The 22,066-nt window shown below is 40.6% G+C and overlaps 1 protein-coding gene across 2 annotated transcripts in view; it reads left to right on the forward strand.

Moving 5' to 3' along the window:
- vwa8 (von Willebrand factor A domain containing 8) overlaps window positions 1–22,066 on the forward strand; it is an 84,776-nt gene that overhangs the window by 11,515 nt on the left and 51,195 nt on the right. For both annotated transcript variants that reach the window (XM_084361896.1, XM_084361897.1), the window contains exons 10-22: window positions 73–201; window positions 1,712–1,846; window positions 1,940–2,017; window positions 5,549–5,709; window positions 6,018–6,131; window positions 10,039–10,228; window positions 11,931–12,008; window positions 12,100–12,215; window positions 12,369–12,466; window positions 13,762–13,868; window positions 17,800–17,871; window positions 18,773–18,849; window positions 21,550–21,625. In XM_084361896.1, coding sequence (XP_084218022.1) covers window positions 73–201; window positions 1,712–1,846; window positions 1,940–2,017; window positions 5,549–5,709; window positions 6,018–6,131; window positions 10,039–10,228; window positions 11,931–12,008; window positions 12,100–12,215; window positions 12,369–12,466; window positions 13,762–13,868; window positions 17,800–17,871; window positions 18,773–18,849; window positions 21,550–21,625 — 1,431 coding nt within the window. The remainder of the gene's footprint in view (window positions 1–72; window positions 202–1,711; window positions 1,847–1,939; window positions 2,018–5,548; window positions 5,710–6,017; window positions 6,132–10,038; window positions 10,229–11,930; window positions 12,009–12,099; window positions 12,216–12,368; window positions 12,467–13,761; window positions 13,869–17,799; window positions 17,872–18,772; window positions 18,850–21,549; window positions 21,626–22,066) is intronic.

Below are 22,066 nucleotides of genomic sequence, written 5' to 3' on the forward strand. Positions count from 1 at the left end.
AACATAAGATAAGATACATTATTCAAAGCATTTAATTTTGACCCACACATATTCTATGCCACTCTTTTGTAGAGATTTGAGCTTTTGGATGGTCAACGTCAGCCAGCACCTGGCGCCATTTTGAATGTGTCCAGGACAAGGGATCTTGAGGGCCACGCAGATGTCACATTACGTGTCGCAGACAAAGACATCACCTTTCAGGTATGAATGAACAAACTGCATGCAGTATAAAAAAAAAGGACAGTCCACTTAGCAGACCATTGAACTGAACTACAAGGCTTGTGTGGAGCAAGGGGCGCTTTATTCTGATCGTACATCAGGGATTTAAGGACAACACTGCTCCTGCTGCCACTGTTAGATGCCATATGGATTTTTCTTGTATTTGAATTGTATATTATTTACATTAATGTTGCATCATTCAGTCTTTTTTGTCACTGCCTTTGCTGGTGCATGGCTATGTCTTTTTGGCATGAAAACATTGGCTAGAATGTGTAGGTTGTTTGCAGTCACGTGATTACGATGGCACGCAAAATTAAAATGAAGGGAGGGAATTAAAAGCAAGAAGATGAGATGGAGAAAAGTTAGTTATTGTTGCTAAGTACTGTTTTCAGTTACAGAGTTACAAGAAAACCAAAAACTTTAATGTTACAAAGTAAGAAAACAGTTAGATATATAAAAGTCACAGAGTTACTAAGTTACCTTTAATGAAGTGGTCACTGCACAAATGAGCATTTTCCAACTTTGCGCTTCCTGATGGGAAACAAAGGTTTGGCCAACTGTGCATGACACAAACCATAGGCATTTTGAGAGATTGTGATAGTGCTTCCTATGTATCCTAGGAACCTACATGCATCACTATGTATCATAAATCACTTCCTGCCCTCCATCTGCAGTTTGCACCATAGCTACGGAATGATGTGACATCATATGCAATCAAACTATTGCATCATGTGCGTGTAATGCAATCATTCAGAGAAATCCTGCTCCATAGCGCTACTTATGGTCAAAGCTCCAGAGAAAATGTCTGTTTTTTTTGTTTTTGTTTTTTGGAATACGGATGAATAACAAAATACATGACAGAGAAATACAGTTAGAGAAGAATCTTTTTGTTATTTATATATCATTAGACTAGATAATCTGACTGTCTCCATGAGTGTGACCACTTGGCCTTCACCAAATTATGAACTAGAAAACAAGTTGGTGAGTGAGTCATACATTTCGCTGAGATGTCCAATGTGCCATGCAGGCCACACACACACACAGACAGGCAGACACACTGTATCAGTAGCTTTGACTGATAGTTGACTCCGTTAAGTTTTTGAGGGGAAAATCTTTATCAGTCTATAATTCTTCCTCTTGGACAAAAAACTAACAGTGTTTGTGAATGAGTCAGTGTGTGGGGTTTGGGATAACAGAGATATTCCAGACTTCTAAGAATAGTGTTACTGATCCTCCAGCCAAACAAATTATCTCACTTTTATTAACTCTTTCAAGATGTATTTTCTTTCTGTGGAAGTCATTATTCTGGCTTCTAATATGTCTTATGGATTGTTTAGTAATACTACGTTGTTGGAAAATGTATATTTTGTTCCCGGCAGCATGTCAGTCTGTGTATCATGGGTTATTTAAAGAAATATTTTCCACAACTTATAGAACAATGAAGTTGTCGGTTGCTCTTTCATGGCTATGTGTTGTCTCCATCAAACTTTAGGTTCCAGCAGGCACCAAGGAGCTGCGTCCACCCAACAGTAGCCCTACCTTCATCAGTACACCAAGCCACTCGCAGCTGATGGCTGAGATGATGCAATCACACATGGCAAAGGACATATGTCTGATAGGAGCCAAGGTAACCAACACATAATGTACAGTATATACACATACACTACATGTGGCAATTGTGATCTTATGTCTTAATAACAAATATTTTTCTATTTTCTAGGGTTGTGGCAAGTCCGTGATTGCGAGAGAGTTCGCTGAGATCCTGGGTTACAGCATAGAGCCAGTCATGCTCTACCAGGTAAATAAAAATGTGCCTTTTTAAAGATTCAAATAGTCTGTTTTTTTACATCTGGTGCCACCTGCATCTTCTGTGAAATAGGTTGTAATCATCAGCAAGCTTTAGGAAGTGTCAGGCAACATATCTATATTATATTGTTATCATGCTATGAAACTTGTGGACATGGTTATATGGTGATATGTCAAAGGTGTGGTCTTTTCCTGGTTTTAAAGGCTGCATTACAGTAAAGTGATGCCATTATCTGAACTTACCAGACTCTTCTACTTGTTGTAATACTTGTCTTTACACTTAGTCACTATATTCACATTACTGAAAAAAAAAAAAACGGTTGCTCAAAACAGGATTAGCATTAACAGCTGTTTATGCTAATAACCCTGTATGGATGTGATATGCTTGCTATCATTGTTGTATGGCCTGGCTCAGGTAAAACCTTGTAGAGAAACCAAAAAAAGAACAAGTAAAGAAATATAGGAATAAATGATATAACAAATTTTTATATTGCAAAATTTGATTTCGGCTCCCAATCCTAGCATTTATGCTTCTGAGGTGATTTCTGAGTGATCATTAAGGTATTGGTTTAAAATGCAATTCAGTTGGGGTGGGCAATCTGACAAGTTTAGATCTTGATTGATCTTGAAGGTGTCCACAATACTTTTCAGAGAGATCACAGTATTTAACGTTCTCTTACTTCTGTTTCCAAACTCCATATAACCACTGACTAGCAGATCTGTGCTATGTAAACATACCAATAGAGTGATATAGCGAGTATGTGAGTTTTAGCTTTTGGCATAGAGAAGCATATTCCAAAAAAGGGCTGTCTTTAATGTAATATTGTATTTAAATGGTGCAAATGGAGAAATTTAAATCAAGTCTGATTATAGTCTACAGGGCATTTTCAAAAATGAGAAATACATAATCATGATTACAATGTAGTATGTTTTCTAACTATTGTACCTGTTATTTGTTCTAGGGTGCCTAGAATTAAAGGAAAAATTTGCAGTTTAAATTATGGATCATGGTTGCGATAAAACAGGTTGTGATTTTTGGCCAGATCATCCGCCCCTGTGTTCCACTGTCCAAATCACCACTATCATCTAAATTGATGAAGGTTCTCAGTCATCCCAGGTTATGATAATTCTTAGTGCTATATTGTAGGCAACTGGACTTTTTTCAGTTTCTTGAAGACGCTTCACCTCTCATCAATCTTCAAGTAACTGAAATAAGTCCAGTTGCCCTATGATATAGCACCATCTAAATTGTAGCTCTTGAGTTTGAATGAGCACAACTGTAAAGCCAGGGAAGGTACAGTATAGTGGGATGGAGCTTGTTTGTGTAGGATTTAGGACAGTAGTTTGGCTGAAAAGACCCACATCTGGCTTCTGTTACCTGGGTCTTAGGCCACCTGTTAGGTCAAAAACTGACACTGACTGGGAGTTCGAGAGCAAAGGAGTGCTTCTGCAATACATTTGTTCATGAATGTGGAGCTTTGTAAAACCTCTCCCTGTGTGTGTGTATTTGTGTGTGCGCACAAGTGTGTTTGAGTTTGTGGAATTCTGTGGAATGTAGTCAGCAGGGTGATGATTGTGCAGGAAACGGGTGTACTGAAGCCTTATGTATTAATGCCTCATGCTGCAGCTATTTTTAGCTGGCTGAGGTCAGGGGTGACTTGTGCTGCGGGAATTGTGGAATCCTTTGCCGGGCAATTCATCTTGTCAGCTGTGAAAATCCCATTTTTGGAAAACAGAGTGACATGTAAGACTTGAGTGGAATATAAATTCATTATTTGTTGGCGTGTGTCCTTTAATGAAAAAAAAACATAATAATAACAAAGCTCCTTTCTCTGTTTCACAGGAAAAAGTGAACAATAATCTCTGACAATGTAATCTATTTCAAAGTAGCAGTTTCCCTCAGGCGGACAATATTCCACATTATTGTACAGATATTTATCTATGAATAAACCGGAAGACAGGTAGGAATACCTGCATTACCCCCCTACAGATGTACATCACAGATGCAAGCATCAACAGCCACTTACATTTGCAAATCCACACAGCCTGATTTTGCCTTGTGTTTTATGGGGAACAGCTTTGCAAAGAAAGGAAAAGGTGGATGTGACCCCATTTATACTCATCTCATTATAAGTCTTAAGTACCATTTATCATTGGTAAAACGAGGAGTCAAAGAAGTAGTTAAATCTCTGACCTAATGTAACAGTAGCACTACCACGATCTAGAAACACTTAATCGTAAGTAATATTACAACTACTATAGCATTCAATGAGCAATGTGCTTCAACAGTCAGGTAAACATCTTTCCTTCACCAAGATTCCATAGACAGTGTATAAGTTTGTCCAGTGGTTTCTTACAGAGTACAGTTACAAAAGCTGTCTCACACTCTTCTCATCTTAATATTTTAGTTATGTGGCCATTAAATAAAAGGAAAAATACTGTAACATGGACTTTAGACAAGGACCTTCAGACCCTTTGTTGGTCTATGGCATAATGTTTTTTTGCTGCCTTTAGATAGCCACACCTCATTGCATCAGTTGGAAACTAGCAATGACACTGTGCTTTGCATCACTTTGTGCCAGGAGTAAGACAGGGCCCCAAAATACAGTAGACAACTCCTAAATTTCTAGTCCATTTAAACAACCCTGGGATCAAGCAGGACCATGGATAGAAAGATTATAGTATTTCTCATTTTGCAAGCAGGAACAGTCATCAGACAAATCAGTTATTACTCTATTATTATTAAAATGTTTTTTGACAGTTGTTGTAGTAGGTGGCGTCTTTCTTGATGCTCTGCAAGTTGGCAAATCAAACTGACAGATTTGTGATAATTTGTAGGTTACCGGGTACACAGAGGGATGGAGTAGGCATTTTTCCCTGTGGCTGAGGACACCAGGCACTCTGTGGGTGGTCACCCCGTTAATGACGCTTTGAAATTATGGATGTCAGAGGAGCTCACTCAAATGAGCATCCATGATGTCCTCACAGACTTAGCCTGTCTGACCTTACAGTGGTGGCTAAATAAGTCTGTCCATTTATCTCTTACCTTTAATGGGTGATGCCTGTTCTTGGTGTAATGGCTCCTCATTTTACCCTTAAATTATTCCACTTAATGATGGCACCAAATGGAAAATATAGAGCCTCTTACTGACTTAATGAAAAAGGTCTTCTTGCTGTGTAGTAGTTCAGTAGTCACTGCCTGGAATACATTGTGCAACTATGCTTTCATTCCCTCCTCTACCTTCTGTTTCAGCCCTAACACAGTAGCGTGATAGTGAGTATGACAGTTTGCTCCACAGATGTTCCCCCCGAACAGCAATGTGTCATTAGCTGTTATCTGGAAAGCAGATTTATCAAATTTAGCAGCAGGATTTCATCATGTGGGGACGTAGTTTAAGAAGAAAAACTGGAAACCTGTAGTTTGTTTACTCAGCTCACTTTATCCAATTTATTTAAACTTACTAACACATTGAATCACTTCCTGCATTGCTCTAAATCCCCTATATCCCCTCTCCACTTCCAGGACATGACAGCCAGGGACCTTCTGCAGCAGAGGTACACTCTCCCTAATGGAGACACAGCGTGGAGGCCGTCTCCACTAGTCACTGCTGCCATTGAGGGAAAGCTGCTTATTCTGGATGGTATACACAGGGTCAACCTGGGAACTCTGGCAGTGCTGTCTAGGTACTTCAGTTTGCTGAAAATATAGAGTTTCCGTTATTTACTCACTGTATTATTTTTAGAATGCTCTGTTGCTTGTATTACCCTCTGCATTCTGTGTTGTAGTTGTGCACTGCTGCCACCTGATGCTGTAAATGACAAACACACAGACACACACACACACACACACACACACACACACACACAGACACACACACAGACACGCAAACACACACACACAGACACCCACACCCACATGCACACACACACACACACGCACACGCACACACACACACACCTTTCAGCTCATTCCACTGTCTTTTGTGTACCAGGTTACTCCATGACAGGGAGTTGGATCTGTATGATGGTACCAGGTTGCTGAGGTGGGACAGATACCAAACACTAAAGGAACAACTACAGTTCAGTGACCAACAACTGCAAGAGAGGTACGTACACACACACACACACACACACACACACACACACACACACACACACACACACACACACACACACACACACACACACACACACACACACACACACACACACACACACACAGAGAGAGAGAGAGAGAGAGAGAGAGAGAGAGTAACGATTAATGTGTGGGAAGGGTCATGACCATTTTAGGAGCATTTCTGTATCTGTATTGCATTTAACATGGAAAACGACAGTTTTAGTCCCTGGCTTTTCAATGACAACAATAACATCATTCAGCATTAGCACCATAACAGGAAGAAAGACTCAGAGAGGAGGAACGAGAAATGGAGGGGGAGGCAGAGAGTAGAGACTAAAAATAGTATTCCAGGTAAACCAAGAGTTGAAAAGAGAGATTCAGATTTGTAATGCTGGCATCTCGAAGGCGCTGTGTCTCAGCCATACAGTGGACAAAGTCCTCAGTGAATATAGTACTTAGAGTCATCATCACGCACTTTAGGGATATCTACAGAGAGAGATGGGTGAGGAAAAACATTCATTAAAATGTAACAAGTCAGATAACTGAATAGGAGAGTTCTGTATGTTTCTGTTGAATGTTATGAGTCTTACCAGGTGTGCAGACTGAAAATAGCTTAAAGTTAAGAGTGCTTGCGTCTGCAATGGTGGGAGAAAATAGAAAATATAGTCTGGGAAGGCCAGTTTCAGTAATAGATTAATGAGTCGCAGGGCACATGACAATAGAACACTGCACAGTGGCTTACACAACTGTGAGACCTCGTTTACATTTAGTTTTAAGTTCAGTGTTAATGTATATTGTGTGTGTATGTGTGTCTGTGTGTGTGCACGTGTCTTAAAAACCCACCTAAGCTGGCAGGAAGGATGTTTGTGGTGGGGCGTCTGGGCTGAAATAAACCCACTTCCTCTTCCTTTACTCCTGTGGCTCAGACAAAGTGTGTGTGTGTGTGTGTGTGTGTGTGTGTGTGTGTGTGTGTGTGTGTGTGTGTGTGTGTGTGTGTGTGTGTGAGTGTGTGAGTGAGTGTGCACGTGCGTACGTGCATGTGTGTGTGTGTGTGTGTGTGTGAACCACGATTCTTATATATACAGTATGGATAGACAGATAGATATGACCAAATTTCCAAATATCTGTAGACCTTCCTATAGCATCTATTTCCTATATATTTCCTATATAGTTGTCTGTATACATAGATATAAGCCCCATTCACACTGCCCTTTCAGTGCGGGAATCATGTGCCCATTCTCCACATCACCGTCTGTGTGAAAGTTACAGATGCAGAGAGGGGGGACAGTTTTGCTGTGGCTCTGATCCGCTGCTGTAGGTAGTATCAGAGCTGCAGCAGAGGCGAGACAGCATCTGTGTGAATGGAAAAGCCAGAGGCGCAGATCAGGGGTGTGTCGGTCCGGTGGTGTTCACAGTCTGACAGCTAAACAGATCCTTCACTCATCAAATAAAAGAGAAATGTCCCACACTTCAACCCACAGAGCAACGTTACAGGACCAGACAACAGTAATGTGGTAACTGGTAGTCTCTATGCCAACTTATGTGAGGAAAACATACCGCATCCATACATGGAGAAGTGTCTGTCATCCTGTCCGTCCTACCGACTCTTCGTCACACTTCTGCCAGAAAAAACAGCATCTCCCCGGCAGCAGAGCCAGGCGGCTCCCGCAGTTGAATGGCGGCGATTATGAGATGCGAATCAGAGCAAAAAACTTTAACTCACCATGTCTTTGTCTCCTTCCACTATTGTGTTGATATAGCTACTGTCTCTGGTAACTTATATTGAAAAAAATCACAGCGACTGTGAGACCTTCTGACTGAGACTTCAGTGAACTTTCCCCCAGAAAACAGCATCCCTCCTCGCGAGTGAGAGTCAGACAGAGTCCTCTGTTTACTGATGGTGATTATGTAATAATGTAATTTAGAGCAAAAAACTTAACTGTCACTCTCCACGATGCATGGTGGGTCAGGATCTCAATCACAACACACTATAACAGCATCCATATGATTATAAACAGTCGGTGGATACATTTTTAGATTAACAGGTGGAAACCAGAGGAAACATGTTGAAAAAAAAACCACACTGATATCAATGTCATTATGTGTACTGTCACGCCTCTTTTGGTTCCGCAGCACTGCTTGGTTCAGTGTGAACAAACAAAGGCGGAGAAAAGGCGAGCCTTCACGGCGATAATGCGGAGTCTCTCTATATAAAGGGCTATAGATAGACACTGTCTGTTGCCAAGCAACTTGCTGGTTCTTTCACATCCATCCCTGTCACATCTATATTTGCTATGCCAAGAACTGGATAGTGAGAGATAATAATAACTAAAATCCCTTTAATATGCATTTTATTGGGAATGTGTGGGTATCTCACCTCTTCTGTTAGCTGGCTGTGTGTATCTGTGTGTTTGGGGGTTGGAGGTCTTCACAGGACTGTTTCCACCTGCTCCCACAGATGCATCGCACCACTCCTGCTGAGATTCTGATCACAATGAAATCAAGTCACATGCAGACCAATTTTACATAAAGGATAACTTCACCAATTGAACACATTAAAGTAAGTTTACAGTTCTGCAGGAGTACAGCTGCAAATATAAAAACAGGTAGTGTAGAGCTTTGTTGTCGCTCCAGATTCAGCTGCATGTAATCTGATAAATTCCCTCCAGTGATGTCACTTAGTGGCTAGGTTGCATTGTGGGAAATGTAGAAGAATTTGAAAAGCAGTCAACTGGTCTAGTATTGCACTTCTATTACACTGTTGGACTCATTATGGACAGTTTGAAATCAAATTATCAAAATCCATACAGCAGAAATATAGATATCACCTTTTTTATTACACACATTCTTCCTTTCTTTTCAAAACCTGATGCCTACATAACCCACAAAGCGACTTTGCAACATGTGTGACATCACTGGAGGATATTGATCAGATAACATGCAGTTTCCTCTGGAGCCACAAATGGCTTAATACTACTTTTTTCACATAGGCAGGCATACTCCCCAGGACCTGTAAATGGATGGAATTACCCTTTAAGGCAGTGGATTAAAAATGTATTGATTGTCCCTGTTCCTCTGATTATGTTGTATGATAATGTTGTTTCTCATAGCAACAAAATTAATAAAAATAGATTAAAAATTCTACCACATGTTGTGGTGTGTGACTCTACAGTGGCAGTGAAATTGTTATTGTAATTACCAATCAGATTTGGATTAGGGCTTTTTAAATCATGTAATTCATGTTTAAATTGAATTTATGTAACTGACTGCATTACACGACTGAATAGAGAGCACAAGACAGGGTGAAAGACAGAATGTAAACAAGCGGAGACGAACGCAAAGCTTTTATTTTGTAAGGCCTTTGGGATAGATCGTGGAATACAGTGCATGGTTAACCCCAATAATAACAGCCTCTGACATCTTCTTATATGACGTGTCTTTCCACACACTCATCCATAGATGATGATGGTTTGAACGATGATGATTTAGCGGCTGTTTCCGCCCACATTAGAGTAAATATATCCTGTTGCGGTGTGGGTGTCTCTGTGGGGTGATAGAAATGGACTTTGCTGTCCTCTTGAATCAGAGGATTACACAGCCAGCTGTCAAAAGTCATGTTCATGTCCCTGACATAGATTGGGTGGGACACACACACATGCACGTATGCGCGTGCGCGCGCTCACACACACACACACACGCACACACACACACACACACACACACACACACACACACACACACACACACACACACACACACACACCCGTGACAAACACCATGTACACCTGCACTCTACATCTACTTGAAGGCAGCCAAACAGATGTTCAACTGTGTGTATCTTCCACTGCTAGTGTGTAACTATTATACGGTGTGTGTGTATGTATGTTTATTTTCAGGTCAATCCACCCCATCCATCCATCATTCAGGGTGATGGCCTTGGCAGAACCCCCCGTTGTGGGTGCCAGTGCAAGCAGCAGCATCAACAGAGGTCAGCAGTGGTTGAGCCCAGAACTGCTCACTATGTTCCTCTACCACACAGTCACCCCCCTGGCCAAAGCAGAGGAGATGGGACTCATACAGGGACTGGTGAGACACACAGACACATACTGAGAGACAAACCTCCATACTTAACTCTCTTGAAAATTGTTTTTCTTGCACTGGTTATTGCTTTGTGTACAATAAATACACAGCGATTAATACACAACAATCAGGTTTAATGTTGGTGAAGCCATTAATATGATACACTGGTCAGATAAAAACAAAATACACTGAACAACTGTTAAGCATCCTTACAACTTGCTATTTTTCATCGAATATAAGAAATTGGGCTCTTTTCAGTATTCACACATACCTTGACATCAATTTGTAAGTTTAATCCTATTGGATTGAATGGGCACATCCATTTAAAAGTGTAATTTTAAGATTGTGGTTGGAATTCAGAGATAACTCCAAAGATATGGGGGGCAGCATATCACCAGAGAAAGAGTTAGCTAGTTAGCCAAGAATAGCAAACCAGAGTTAACTATAAGTGTAGAGCCGGAGTATTTTCACATCTTACTTTGTGAATTGAGGATTTATTTTGAACAATCCAGAGGTGATTGTGGAAAGACAAACCAAGAGTGTGTTGGTGAGTTTTTTTCATTTATATTGAGTTCTAATAAAGTGTGGAATTAATTAGGCAAATAAGGTCCTCTTAATTCCGTAAGAGAGAAACTTGATTTCAGAAGGTGTACAGTGTTTATTTTCTGTTTGGTATGAAAAAAGATGTGTATTTACTTTCTCAACATTTTGTGAGCACATTGTGCTCGTTTGTTACACTAAAAGCTAAGAGAGCTTGTGAACATATGCGCTGCTGACATACATGTATATCTCCCGACTGAACCTACGGGGTTCAGTCGCCTTCTTGTGGTACAACATGGTATTTTTAGGAAATGGGGCAGGCTGGGGCTAGCTGGTTAGCATGCCAATTTTAGCAGATTTCTTTGCAACACAGCATAACGTCAACACTGTTGTTTCTTTACTCTGTGTTGATTTTGTCAGTTCATTTTTTAATTTACTAAACTTATGGCTACATTTACATTTTCCAGGAGACAGTCATGAAAATACACTGAACAAAAATATAAACGCAACACTTTTGTTTTTGCTCCCATTTTTCATGAGCTGAACTCAAAGTTCTAAAACATTTTCTACATACACAAAAGACCATTTCCCTCAAATATTGTTCACAAATCTGTCTAAATCTGTGTTAGTGAGCACTTCTCCTTTGCCGAGATAATCCATCCCACCTCACAGGTGTGGCATATCAACATGCTGATTAGACAGCATGAATATTGCACAGGTGTGCCTTAGGCTACCTTTAAATTTCAAGTTGACTGAATTTGAGAAGTCAAGTAAGGTAATTTTGTACTGATTCAAAACAAAGAAAATGTTTCTTATTATATGAACTTGATATTAATTCAGTTGTACCTAAATCCTTAACAACACTTACAATTTAGTTTCTATAGAATTCTTAAGTCGAGTCAACACAATCTTTGAATTTATTTCAACTGGATTTCCAAAGATGATAAAAATCCCATCTTTATTGTCCAGTTTTTGTTGAAACTGTTGTAGAGAGATGTTGAATTTTTTTTTTGTTCACCCTATTTATAGTAATGAGAGTTGGCTAAATAACTTCTTGCCCTGAAAAACATAAATTCTAAAACAATTGAAGCTAAATCCTCTTTTCTCTATCACTGAATACCATCCTGTTTATCAGTCCTTCTCTTTTCCTTTTGTCCTCACTATTTAGACTCCGAATGTTCCAATGGAAGCAGCAGAGCATCTACTGCACCTCACTCACAGTCTCCGCAAGACGAACGACCCCACAGTAAGTGCTAGTGTGTGTGTGCTCTTCTACCGGTTTGTTAACATGTGTGTCTGAATAAAGTAATTTATTTGTATGTGGTGTGTGTCTTCAGGCACAGTCTCTGGCCTCTTCTCTCTCCACCAGACAGCTGTTAAGGATCTGTCGCCGTCTCTCTCAGTACCCTGAGGAGAGCATCGCCCGCGCTGTCAATAAGGCTTGTCTTTCCAGGTCCACACAAATACACACATACGCACATACGTTTTTTCCAGGGTTGTGATGCTCTTTACTCATTTTTTGATAAAAGTGCCAGCTAAACAAGGTGATTTTTAGTGCTGTATGATTGTGTGCACCAGTGATTAAGTGTGTGAATGTGTATTTCAGGTTCCTGCCTAGTCTGGCCCGTGCCTCTCTTGAAAAAAGCCTGGACAACTGCTCTATACAGGACACACCAGATCCTGCTGACACTCGTGACTTCAGCTGTAAGTTCCAGTTAGCTGTCCAGATGACACTTTTTCAACTACTCAGTGTTTCTAAATGCATTTCAGTTCATTAGTTTTGCTGCTATTTTAGGTGTTTTCCTGGTTAAGGCTGAGACTTTGATGATAGACTCATTGGATCAGTATCTGTGTTACAGTGCAAACCTTGTATTTAGTTTTTACACACAGATGCATGACGCATGTCTTGGTATCATATTTCCACCTCTGACTCTAAACACATACAGTGTAGACTATAGTTTTTTCTAAAAGGTGCAGGTAGAAAGTTGGATTTCAATAAGATAAGCATCCAAAATAAATTCAAGTTTCTTTAAAAATAAGAATGGCATGCACAGCTTAGCCTTGGGCTAATAATGTTGTTGATAGGTAAGAATTCTATCAATTGTGGTAATCCTGTACCAACCTTCATTGAAATTAAATGAGTAATAATACATTTGCATTACTCATGAAACCTTATTGTATAAGTGACATTAATATTGATGTGGGCCACTAGAAACTATCCCGTCTGTCCTGTTTATACTGAAGTTTGTAACAATGAACCACCTGGGAAGTCATCCTTTGAAACTGTTTGGATAAGGACTGGAACTTTCCAAAAAATACTTGATATGTTATTGGACAAACCTTGAACAAATCTGTCTATCATCACTATCTATCACAGGCTAAATTCAGACAATCTGGTCAACAGTAGGAGAGTGCTACCACCAGTGAAGCCAGTTGGAAAATCAAAACTCTTGCTAAAGCCAGTCGAGAGAAGAACAATTTGAAGAAGAATGTTAGTCATGTTTTATATTAAGAAAAGCCCTCAGTCCCCTTCTTTGCTCTTCTTTCAATATATTGCAATATAACCAATGCAATAGCAGCTACGCTAACCTCTTCAGGCAGTTCCGTAGCACCCTTTATTTAGGAGCCGCCATTGTTGTTTTTCAAACGAACAGTCACTTCTCTCACGTCGTCACACCAGAACCATGCCGTAGCTGCCGTCTCTAGCTGCCAGTAGTTCATAAAAGGACTGATTGGTCCAAATGACTGTGGTTTGGTCACATGTGATAGCTTGAAACCTGGCAAGATGGATTTGCAAGATCACATCACCTGATCTTGAGAATCCAGCTGCCTCACAAAGTAAGTGAACTTAGGCTCATCAGTAAATTTTATTGAAGAAGCTACTGTGCTAGTGGAGTTGCATGAGAGCAAAATACTATGTTTAAGACCCCCAGTGTCAAACACACACAAACACAATCATGCACATACACCAAGTGACCACCTTTACTATATTTCTCTAGGTAGGATAAAGGAAGGTGTGCTGACTATTGGCAGTGTGTCTGCTCCTGTCTACAACCCGAGCGAGAAAATTAAGGTTCCAGATGTTCTCTTCTATGATAATCCCCAGGTAATTACACACACAACTCACAATAATTAATATGCCTAGTAAGGAACATCTTACCAAAACCAAATCTGTAACTACAAGACAATCACCAATCCTAATGTGACTGTAAAAGAGGGATGGAAAAAAACATTTATTTCCAGGACATGACCCAGATTTGGTCACATACGGGAAACAAGTCGGATTAGAAACAATAAATAATAATCCATTCCCTTTTTTTCTCTCAGACTAAGAAAGATAACTCTACTCTTCATCCCACAATATTCATAGCTTTACTCACTCAAATGAGGTCATACACCAGTAGAAACTTCCTTTCTCTCTCTACCTAGTTTTTATTGAGATTACTTTGTCCTTGTTGCAGTGTGTGACATTATTTCATTATGAAGGATTTTACTTTTAGTTCTGGTATTAGCTGAAATTTTCCAAGGCCATTCTCATTGTTATTCCTGTAAGGCCCTTTTTAGATACACTGGATCCTCAGAGATGCTAATCTCAGTTCTGGCCTGGTGGTAAAATATGTCCCAGTACACTGTAACTGACCTCTGACTGCTCTTATTGATGGATTTTATTGAAAAAGACAGAACACCGACAGTCTGCACTGTATTGCATTGGTGTGCAGAGCAATAAGACATCAATTGTTGATTTTATTGAATGGTTGTGGTTAGCTTGTAGTTACAATCTTTTAACAAAGAGCAAAGGTCCTGCAAACTCAGTACAGTACATACCTCACATCTATAAATGCATAGAAATGGATGTCATGTTGTCTTAGAGAGCTGTTCAGACAGGATTAAAGCAGTGAAGAACCACTTTCTGGGAGTCGGGTATGTTGGGGTTTGCGTTGACCACTTTCTGTAACTTTTAGTCACCAAAAATAAGACACAACCGCTTTATGCACTACTTGTCCAAGTGTGCATGCTGTAGGTGTGAAAAGGGGCAGAACTCCAAGTACACCCACATTCCTCCCAGTCCTGCTTTTGTCACTGGCCATGTTCAGTTCTGAAGTGGGCTGCCTCTGTGCTGGCAGTGATTAGAGGCAGTGTGCTTTTAGAGAAACACAAGGAACCAAAATTGGAATTAAGTTCTCAACCACAGCCAGTACACTTAGACCAACTCCTTCTACATCGTGTTTTTTAAATGCAACTTTAACTCCTTGTGTTGAACACACATCAAAGAAATTAAACAACCTGTAAGCTACTGTGTTTTAGTTTCAGTTTCACATTTATTGATCTGTATCAACATAATTACCATCTGATTGTTATTACTAGCTTCAGGCCTTACTGTTAGTGTTAGTGGCTATCACGAAATCCCTAAAAGTATGTTTGGCTGCTGATGTTTTGTTATTTATCAGTTACCTCTCTGCTCAGCACATACATAACGTAATTTTAGTTGAATAATATGTACCTTTCATGCAGTGGCAAGTACCTCGCTAAAACTTTGCTACATTTTTATTTTAATTGACTATTTTTTCACCTTTTTCGCCTTTTATTCGGAAGCTTGCCTTGCTTATGATAAAGATACACTCATCAATATTGAAAAGGCAGTGTGGGGTTTGGATTAAGTGCAGCAGACCTCCCCGGACCGGCCAGCCAGATCAGTGGTACCAAATGTCACTGAAAGCGATTTGATTGCCCCAGAGAAGAGAAGAAAGAGAGCCTGGATCAAAGCAAAGCTGACCTGACTTGGAACCTCAAGCTAGTCCTCAACCTTCTTCTGGCTGATGCAGGAAAATAAAATAGATGAAATACGACTCAGGTGAACTCAACAGTGGGAAATCAGAGACTATTGTGCCCACAACTTCACTGAGATGTGAGTAACTCCTTACATCCCGGATCAAGCTATTGCACTGGATGGGTTGACCTTGTTCAGAGCCAACAGGACACAAGACTCCGGTAAGAGGAGAGGAGGCAGACTCATGGTCTACATAAATAATGCTTGGTGTTCAAATGCAGTCAATGTGGATGGACAATGTTCACCAGATGTTGAATTTTTGATGCTAAGACGTCGACCACATTATCTTCCCTGAGAATTCACCAGTGTTGCAAACTCAAACAATGCACTACAGAATTGTGTCATGTGATTTGCAGCAACATGACAAAACAACCAGATGGAATTTTTATTGTCGCTGGTGATTTTAGTCAGACAAACCTCAGAACTGTTGTACCAAAATTCCACCAGCATGTCCAGATCCCCACCAGTGGGAAAAATATCCAGGATCATGTTTATATCGCCCTGTGGCACTCACCCAGTACTGACAATCTGTACCTACAATACATCAAAGACAACATCCGTGCCAACCTAGATCACCATGAGTATGATTTCAACAGATCTACAGTGGATCCCATATCCATTAATCTCCACTCAGTCTTTTCAATTTTCAAATTTCAATTTAGTATTCAATACAATTTCACCCATGAAGCTGATTAGAAAACGTAACACTCTGGGCTTGATAACACAGCCACACTTCCTCTACTTTAATGCTCAACACTAAAGACCTCAGGGCTGTTTGCTCAGCCCCACCTGTGCACACAGTACACCAAAGACTGCACTCCCCAACATGGAGGGAACTCTATTGTGAAGTATGCAGACGACTCCACCAACATCAGCTGCATTACAAACAATGATGAGAGTTAATTTCAGGAGGAAATCAACAGTCTTGTAAAGTGGTGCACATAGAACAATTTTCTGCTCAAAGTCAACAAAACTAAGGAGCTGATTGTTGCTGTTCAGCTCCTTAGAGGGGACAAAGAAACACACCCATGTCAACATCAGTTGAGCTGAGATGGAGCCAGTGAACAGTTTTAGGTTCCTGAGATTCAACTTCACAGAGAACATGTCATGGTCATTGTGCAAAACAAACAAAAGAAATGAAGACAAGTCTCTGCTACCTAAGGAAACTTAAGTAGGCTAAATTCCTGTCAACTTTTATAGAGGAGCGATAGGAATCATCCTGACTGGAAAACATCACTGGCATGGTTCGTGCACAGCCCAGGTCAGTAAGGCTCTACAGCGAGTGATTCAAACCACCAAGAACTTCATTGGTACCCATCTATAGAGCATCAGCAATGGTGAAGTGAGAATTCAGCACAGAGCCCAAAGAGCAGAAGACAGCACCCACCCTAGTCACAGTCTGTTCACCCTGCTGCCATCTGGTAAAAGATACACCAGCTGCAATACCACCAGACTACAGAGCAGCTTCTTTCCTCAGGCTGTGAGACACCCCAATTCATCCTCTGCTTGCCACTGTTTGAAATAGTTTATTTTTCTTATGTACTGTAGCATGAAGGGACTTAAACTAGAGTTATGTGCTACAACACTAGTGTTGTAAAATGATTAGTAAATGTGCCTTTAACCTTCTTTAGTTACTAGCAGGTTTGGATTATTTTGTGGCAAAAGATGTCAAAGAGACTTTTGCAAACATTAGGTTGGATAAAATAACATGCCCATTTTAGATTTTAGCAGTTGAAACTTGGACACTGGTGTCTCATGTCTGATCCTAGGGAGGAACCAGCTAAGGAAACGGCTCACTTAGATCGTGTGGCAATACTGATGACGCTATGTGACCCAAATTTATCTCTTTGCCATTCTCTTTCTCCCTGTCCTCATTCTGCCCTTTTTCCTCTGCCTGCTTGTATTGGTGACTGAAATAAGAGTGGAAGAGGGTGAGATTGGATGAGAGCAAGGAGGATGCCCTACTTTTTAAATGACCTGTTTTCTGTCTTCATAGTAGAGACTCAGTTCTGAAACACACAGGGAGCAGAGAAGAGGACAAAGCAAACCTCCAACCTCTCAAAACTATATAGTTTTAGATCAATTCTAATTTTAACAAGGACAGCATTGCTTCTTTATATGTTATGTGAAATGCATTTCATCTAAATGTCCATCTGGGTTTGATTGATGATTGTGAAGTGAACTTTTTCCCATTTAATTCTCTCTGCAGCACATGATGGTGATGGAAGACATGTTGAAAGACTTTCTATTAGGAGAGCACCTCCTCTTGGTGGGCAACCAGGTGAGTGACATACTAAAAATAGTTTGAAACTTTTAACTCTCTATTTACTTCAAACTCCCCTGTACCCAGAAAAGAGCCCCATTGAGACTGGGCCTCAAGAGCCTTTAATCACAGCAGTCCAATCCTGATTGCTGTAATGATCCCGCTTTGGTGTCATGTAAAATGATCAGAGCTTAGACTTGTACCTTCAGAGGGGGGTCTATCTCCTTTTTGCAGCAATGGGTCTCAGCAAGGTAGGTGGCACATGTCAGCCCTGTATGAGTGCAGAGAGAAGAGTTATGAAACAAGCTCATTGCACCCAGATGTCACCCCCAAACCCCTCTGACTCATTGTGGGCATAATGAACCATGTAGGACTTCCTTGGGGACACTCCATGCCCCTAGTGAGGTTCTAATGGATAAGGTTAAAGGGAGGAGAGAGGAGAAGGAGGAGGGAGTGAAAGTGACATGTCGTACTGGCAGCCCAGGGGAGGTTGGCTGGTTGTGTTTTTGCATTTATGGTTATGTGTCCACGTGCATGTGACAGAGACTGAGTGGGAAAAGCTATTTGCAAATTTGAGTACATGGCCATGCATGGGAGAAGCTGAGACATTAGGAGCTGTCAGAGCAGCTTACTGGATGTCTGACAGACTGGCCAAGCGACTCAGCAGCCATCCAGGAGAGGAAGACTCCATAGGAAGCCAGTGGGTGGCCCAAAGAACAACCCCTGTCACAACGTAGCATCATCAAAACTCACAGGACACACTTGGCTCTCCCTCTCAGTGCTGCCTCTCTACAGATGGAACAGACACCTTTTATCTCTCTTTATAACCTATCTTACTGAAACACAGTTTCACAGTTTTTTTCTTCTTTTTTAATTGTATTGGTTGTTGAATGTTTTTGTTCTTTGTGTCCTTCCATAGGGCGTTGGTAAGAATAAAATAGTGGACCGCTTCCTGCACCTTCTGAACAGGCCCCGAGAATATCTACAGCTCCACAGGTGAGGAGAGTGAAAGTGTTATTCCAAAGTGTACTCTAGTGTTTTGCTCAAACACTTTCCACTTAAAAGAAAACTAGAAGATCTAAATTAAGTCACATCTTAACAACTACTTAAGTCCTAGGAAGAAATGTCAGTCTTTATTCTTTTTTTGAGCTTGTCCAGGCAGCTCCTCTTTTGTCCAAAGGGGCAAGAAGTAAGATATTGCCAGAATTTTAGTTTGAAACATTCAAAAAGTAAACCAACATTATCAACAGTATGTGAAGAAAAAGCAACTGTGTTGCAGAGATATTTTCTGAAATTAGCATGCTAATTAGCTTGCCCCAGCCTGTCCTGTCTCCTAATAGCACTTTGTACCTCAGTTAGGAGATATTTTCTAGCTACTTTTCACAAGCTTTCTTAGATGTCAGTGTCATAAATGAACAAAATAAACAAAATATCAAGAAAGCAATCTGAGACCTGTTTCCATCAAAGAGAAAAACATAACCATACACCTACTGACTTTGAAGATTTTGTCCCACTTTTACCGAACTACGGACATTCTTTATTGCCTCGTTAACTCATCCTTAAACACACTTCATTAAAACCACAGTCTAGTTTGTTTTTCTAAAATCACCTCTGGTTTGTTCGAATTAAATCCCTAATTCACAGGGTAGGACATGAAAATATTCCAGCTCTTCACGTTTTTTTCACTGGTGATGCCCAACTCTCTCTTGCGCCTCTGCTGCTTCATGCCTCTCCTATCCCCGCCTGCTGTGTCCTCTCATCCCTAGAGTCATAGTCCTGGTCAGAGCTGCTGTAAATCACCTCCATACTGTCTTCAAACTGACCTCAGTAGGTCTTGGAAGTTGTGGTCAGTCCTAGTTCGGTGCCCAGCCATGATTACTCTCAGGCTGCTGAACCCGGTTTAACTGAGCCCTATGGCCCATAGTGACTCCCCCTGTGATCCAAGATCTTGGTCCAGGCAAGCTCTAGTGCCAGCAGCTTTATAGCTAACTGAGCAATGTGCTATTTAGGTAGCTAGCTACAGCCAAGGATAACTAGCAAAGAGCAGCAGTTGTCAGTTTCTCTGGTGTTATGCTGCCCCCTATGTTTTTGGAACTACTGTCGAATCAATAGATGGACATCTTAATATTTTTTCTGTATTTCAATTTTACAGTCTCACATTCAGACCATTGTGGCATTTTAACCCTGCATCTTGTTATTACTATTGGATTCTTGAGAGGCTCTCAGTTTCTCAAACATTCGACTGCGGCAGGCAAACTTTGCTTTCAGGAGTAATAATCACGTTTCTTTAAAGTACTACTTCCAATAAGGTGAACAGAGCCTACTTTAGGGAGATGTGAGCAGCCAGTATTTTCTATTTCCCATCTAAGGGTGTCAAAAACTATTTTGGTCCTCAGTAAATTAGGCCATCCTTAGCCAGAACAGCGCTTCACATGCCAATATTAATGATGAACCGTTTAAAGAAGTCCTTGTCAACTTGGGTTCACTGCCCCTATAAATACTCACACAATCACACCTCAGGAAAAGTAGGTCAGGGTTGCTCATTCATAGATCAATCTGTTGTGTGCCGTGAAATCAGCCTTGCTGTTGAATGTAGCTTGGATCAATCAGAGGCAGAGATGGGCCTTGTATTGATCCTGGTACTAATAAGAAGGCAGTGTTCCAGAGTCAATGACTCTGTGATGGGAGTTGGGCAACAAACAGAATGCCAATAGATGTCATCACTTGTACGAACCTGAAAAGCTGAAGTAACACAAAAAAGATTAAATTCAATCCTACATCAATGGCAGATCCAGTGGTGGGCAATCAGATTGAATCTGTGATCAAACATTCACAGCACATTCCATTCTAAACCAATTCCTCATCTTGGCCTTCTACGTGTGTGTGTGTGTGTGTGTGTGTGTGTGTGTGTGTGTGTGTGTGTGTGTGTGTGTGTGTGTGTGTGCGTGCTAGTGCATGTGTAGTTTGTCAAAGTCTTGTGAAAGTCGAAGTGGAGCTGAGTATGGATGTGGCCTGGTTAGCTACCGTAGCAGCAGCTAATATTAGACCTGAACAGAGGCAGGAAGATCTGTACATGTGGCTTTTGGGAGCTTGTGACTGAAAGCCTACAGAGATGTGGCTCAGAAAAGCAAGAGAGATGCAGCCAGCCAGGAAGGAAATTAGGGCAGTTCCTGGGTCACACTGTGAGATATCGAGGAGAAAGTGGTGTTGGAGGGAGGGCTGAGAGGTGGGTTGGAGAGAAAGACATTCAGAGAAAGAGAGAGGGATAATTTTGGACATCACTGGGGAATCAAAGTTGTTGGGGAGAGTACAGTGTTACTGACACCCTTGTTCACTGGCCTGCATCTGGAGACATTAGCCACTACTTTTCTGTACTATATGCCTTACATTCCACTCAGCCTCAAACACACACTCTCACTTGCACACATGTTAGAACAGCCTGGAAGGCAGGCATACTATCAAATATTACCAGGTTACTTGCAGTTGGGAGCCAGTGAACTGTTTAGAGAGAAAATCTTGACTTCATGTTTTATTAGAAAGAAATCTGTGTAATTAAATTTTATTTCACACGTGTGTGAAGCCAATCAGTTTTCCTTTTTATATGATGTAAATTACAGCGTGGTTTTGATTTTTTTAAATGAATATCTACAATAAATATCTAGTGTGTGTGTATAAATGTGATTTCTGCTTCCCCAGGGATACAACTGTCCAGACCTTGACCCTGCAGCCCACAGTCCAAAATGGCATTATCATGTATGAGGACTCACCTCTGGTCAGTGAGGAGCACACGCATACACACACTTTATTTGTTGTTACTTTTATGGGATCATTTACCCTGCATATGTAGTAAATATTTTAAACCCACCAGGAAATTTAGAAAAAAAGAATTAAGCAGAAAAGCCTTTTTTATTAGTCACCAGTTGGTTCCTGTAGATATTCACATTCATATTTGATCCTTAGAGACAATACATTGTTGCCTCATTAATTTGTATTATTACAATTTTAAGTACTTATTTTTGAAAATAGACATATTCAGATATTAATGAGGAAATTAAAAGAAGAGCTTTTAAATTGTGCTACACAGTAGCTTGATAATAACTTCCCATTTCAAGGCCGAATTAGTAAGACGCATAACCGGCACTGACAGCGTCTCTTGTCCTGCCCCAATGGGCACTGTATGTTACATTAAGGTAAAGTCTTCACCTGTAATCTA

This window comes from Pagrus pagrus (assembly GCF_965226575.1).
Source record: "Pagrus pagrus genome assembly, chromosome: 9".
NCBI classification, from domain to species: domain Eukaryota; kingdom Metazoa; phylum Chordata; class Actinopteri; order Spariformes; family Sparidae; genus Pagrus; species Pagrus pagrus.